Here is a 4106-nt window from a genome sequence, read left to right as displayed (position 1 = left end):
CTCTTATATTATCATCCTTAATTTCTCTTGGAGCATGTACATTTAAAACAATAATAGACCCTATCACATCACCGACCCTTAAGAGTAATAAAAGAAAGTCTATCATTAACAAATTCAACTCGTTTAATTGCTGATATTAAAAGAATCGGAATTAAAATGTTATTTGTGTGGTCACATACATAATAAAATTACAAAAGTTTATTAATTATTACTGGCAATTAATCTGTCACCCATTTCGAACATTTTAAAAACACAGTTTCTAATGTATTGCAATTTAATTTGTTATCGATAGTATGAAACATTACAAATAGTTGTACTGTAAATTTCCATAACTTACCTCCAAGTGGATCTGTATACCACCCACAGGTAGTTTTGTCAAGTTTAAACCTCTTGGAAACACCTCTTATTTGTAAAAGAATACATAATGATCGCTTTTGGCTGTTGCAATGGTCTGTCCAAGCAGCTTGATAAAAAAAAATCAACATAGTATAACAACAAAAGTTGTTTCTCCTATATGAAAAAGAAAGAAAAAAGAAAAAGAAGGAAAAGTTTGGTGTGGTGAGTGTAGGGGGAGCCGAATTCTACTTCGCTCCAGCGCCGAAATTAGCTACAGCTCTGATGTTAACACCACGACATCGGCAACTACGACTGAACTGAACACGTGACAATCGTCACTGGACCTTTGCGCAGTGGCAGAGCGTTGCATTGTGTGATGAATCTCGATACCTTTTTCATCATGACGATGGGAGGGTGCGAATGCGTCGTGCTCCAAGGGAACAACCTGCACTGCGGGACGGAGACAGGCTGGCGGCGGCTTAATTGTGCTCTGGAGAACATTCGCGTGAACATTCATGTGTTTAGTGGAACTCGAGCAAGGTACCATGACGGCCGAGGCATATCGCACACTGCTTGCAGACTACGTACACCCCTTCCTGACGATCATGTTTCCCAACGGTAGTGGGATTTTTCGACAAGATAATGCACCATATCACAAGGCCAGGAGTGTGATGGAGTGGTTCGAGGAACACAGGGGCGAGTTCCAAGTGATGTGCTGGCCTCTCAACTCGCCGGATCTGAACCCAATCGAACACATCTGGGATGTGATTGAACGTGACGTCAGAGCGCATCGCCCCCTCCCCGGAATTTACTGAAATTAGATTATCTATGTGTGCACATGTGTGCCAACTCTCTCCAGCGACCAACCATAGATCATTGATTCCATTCCAAGACGCGTCACCATTGTTATCCGTGCCAAAGGTGGACATACTGACGATTAGGTAGGTAGTCATAATGTTCTGACTGATGTAAGCGTATATTTTAACTCGTATATTTTGTCTCGACTCGAATTTCGAGACGTCTCGACTCGAATTCGAGTCGAGTCGAGACAAAGACCGTCGAGTCGAGACAGAAATATATTTTCGAATCGAGACAGCATTTTCTCGAGACGAGTCGAGACAGGCTTAAATCTCGACTCGACTCGACTCGTGCGCATTCCTACCACGTTCCTTTTGAACAAAGGTCCTACCCATTAAGTAATGTCACATGATATCGTTGATGAAGCTACTAAATATGTTCCGAAATTCACTTCAAACGACTAAGACGCTTTCCGTAAGAGACCAAATAAACTAACGTTAATTCCAATTTGGCAAAATATTATATAAATTGTCCCTCCGTTCTCGAAACTGGAATTTTCGAAAATACTAGGACACATGTCTACTAGTTTGTAATACAGACTTCCGCCATTCAAAGTTGAGGTGTTCGTGAGATACTCGATGTTTTCTTTTTTTTTTGCTTTAGTTTTCAACCCAACACCCTCCTTAAAATACACTTTTTAATCAAAGTAATGATTGAAACCTAGCTAAAGGTTGGAATAATACTAAGCATGTTCCATACGAAGTTTTGAGTGGTGTCCCCATGATGCGGCCACAAATATCAGGTCAACGTCGCTTTCAATGTGGAGGATAAAAATAGAAAATTCTATTTTTCTCTTAAAACAGAAATTTTCCAAAATATTGGTATATGTGTACGTTCACTTTAAATGAGAATTTTATATATTAATCATCATCTCCTAACATCACGAATTCTTTAATAATCTATTCTGGATAAAACATTTGAATCCTCTTTACCTTTCTCAGCGTGAGTCTTTCAAAATATTACGTTTTATTTCTTTCGTAAGAAAAGGAGTTTACTGTCCAAATTATCAGTTGCTAGATATATTAGTATGCCTTGGGGTCATTTTCACTCTTTCATACCATAGTATACATCTCATTCTTTTCCCTTTTCTGGAGCTGAATTTTCTACAACGCAGAAATATATATTCTCTTATTTTTAATTAAAATTTTTATATAACAAATTTCACATTTTTAATTTAAGTGAATCTCTACCTTAATCATTGTATACATGGAGGAAGAAATTGTTTAGAAATTGTCCCTTGTCCTTTACAAGCAGAACTTTCCAAGATGCTGAAATTCACATACCTATTATTTCATTTATGAGTTCATATACCGTATTTCACACATGCAAATGAAGCGAATTCCTACACTTGAGGAAAATAGAAACAAATTTTCAAAAAACGCTTATTAGTTGCTTTATTGTATTTAATTCATAGACTGTATCCCGTATTTCAGATTTACGATTTAAGCGATTCTTCACGCTTGGCACTTTGTAAATGAATGAAGCAAAATTAGAGTATTTTGGAAATGTCCCCGTTTCCTCCATTAGAATCGAAACTTTTTAGAACGCTGAAATATATGTCCTCTTATTTTTCTTTAATTGAATAGTTTATATATCTAGTTTCATCTTTCACCGGTTCATGATATACACTATTAGTGAGGAAAAGATGAACCTCCTTTTATCTCTTAAGAAACGTATTTTCAAATATACTTGCTTATCCCTTGTTTAGTACTCTGTACAAATATCAGATTTGTACACATAGTAGTATATTCTGAGTGAAGATGCGTCACTAACTTCTATTGTTTTATTTATCGTTCGTAAGTCTAATACAACAGAAAAATCAAGCAATAAGGTAACTACTTACACAACTACAAAATACGTATTCAAAATTATGGTTGTTGGAGGTTTATGTTAGTTTAGTTATTTTTTAAGACATTACTGTCACTAGAAATAGCAAAAATGGTACCTAAAGATTTAGACTTACCTTAGTTGCACAACTAGAAATTACACGAGTGAAACAGATTGGCACGTAAAGAACTACACATCTTTTCACAGAGGCTAATTCACCAATTCTCAGGGGTGTAGCCAAGGGGGAGCCCATCGGGGCCCGGCCCCCCCAAATGGTTTCCTGGTCCCCCCAAATGACCAGCTTTTAAAACACCATAGTAAAATTATCTCGCTTCATTCATTTAAAAGTAACAAAGTTTATTGACAATTAATAATTTATGGTAAAATAGTAATGAGAAATATTGTTTTTTTTTCATACTGATCGAAAAATAGTATAGTATCTCTTCCTTATACCGATCGAAAAATATACTACCTTTTTTGTGACAGCAGATTACACAATTTACTGCGATTTATATTTGACAGTATGAAGACAAACGTTTTAACAAGGTGCTACAAATACAGCCATAAAACAAAGGTACTAAACTGATTTGTAAGTACAGTATATTTTTATATGCTTTAACGTGTTTTAAAATACTGTGCAGTCGCCCCTTGTCGGTCTGAGAGCTCAGATGATGTGTTAATAATAGATGTGTTTGGGGATGTCAGATCCGACAAGTTGCGCCCAGGATTTTGTAAATATGGAACTCAACAAAACATGAGGTACGGGATCTAACCTGGGTTGCATTTAAATGAAATCCAACACGTACAAAAGAAACAGACTGTGATGTTAAAGGGGGTGAAAAGGGGCAAGAAGGGAGTAACTTTCGGGATAGGTTAATCTACTCGCACTTACTTGCAGGTCTGATCGTTGTCCTCTCGACGATTCCTCCAACAGGCCGACGTCCGTCCATCCCTCTGTTTGGCTGGCTGGTCGTTCAAGTAACCAAAGTTAAGAGTCGGGGAAACCCGGACTGAGTAACCAACTTCGCGAAGACCGCAACTTTAGACAAACTTATAACTTCTTCTTAAAAAGCAATACATCGTCG

The 4106-nt window shown here is 37.3% G+C and overlaps 1 protein-coding gene across 1 annotated transcript in view; it reads left to right on the top strand.

The window, feature by feature from the left end:
* The window catches only part of LOC145692525 (uncharacterized), a 24717-nt gene extending 22045 nt beyond the window's left edge, over positions 1 to 2672 (top strand). The window contains exon 4 of the mRNA XM_081767832.1: positions 2609 to 2672. Coding sequence (XP_081623958.1) covers positions 2609 to 2672 — 64 coding nt within the window. The remainder of the gene's footprint in view (positions 1 to 2608) is intronic.
* The last annotated feature ends 1434 nt before the right edge of the window (positions 2673 to 4106 follow it).

The sequence above is a fragment of the Thermobia domestica genome, chromosome 8, assembly GCF_964235325.1.
Source record: "Thermobia domestica chromosome 8, izTheDome1.hap1.1, whole genome shotgun sequence".
In the NCBI taxonomy this organism is placed as follows: domain Eukaryota; kingdom Metazoa; phylum Arthropoda; class Insecta; order Zygentoma; family Lepismatidae; genus Thermobia; species Thermobia domestica.
Note: the sequence above shows the minus strand (reverse complement) of the source record. Positions and strands in the feature narration are given on the sequence as shown.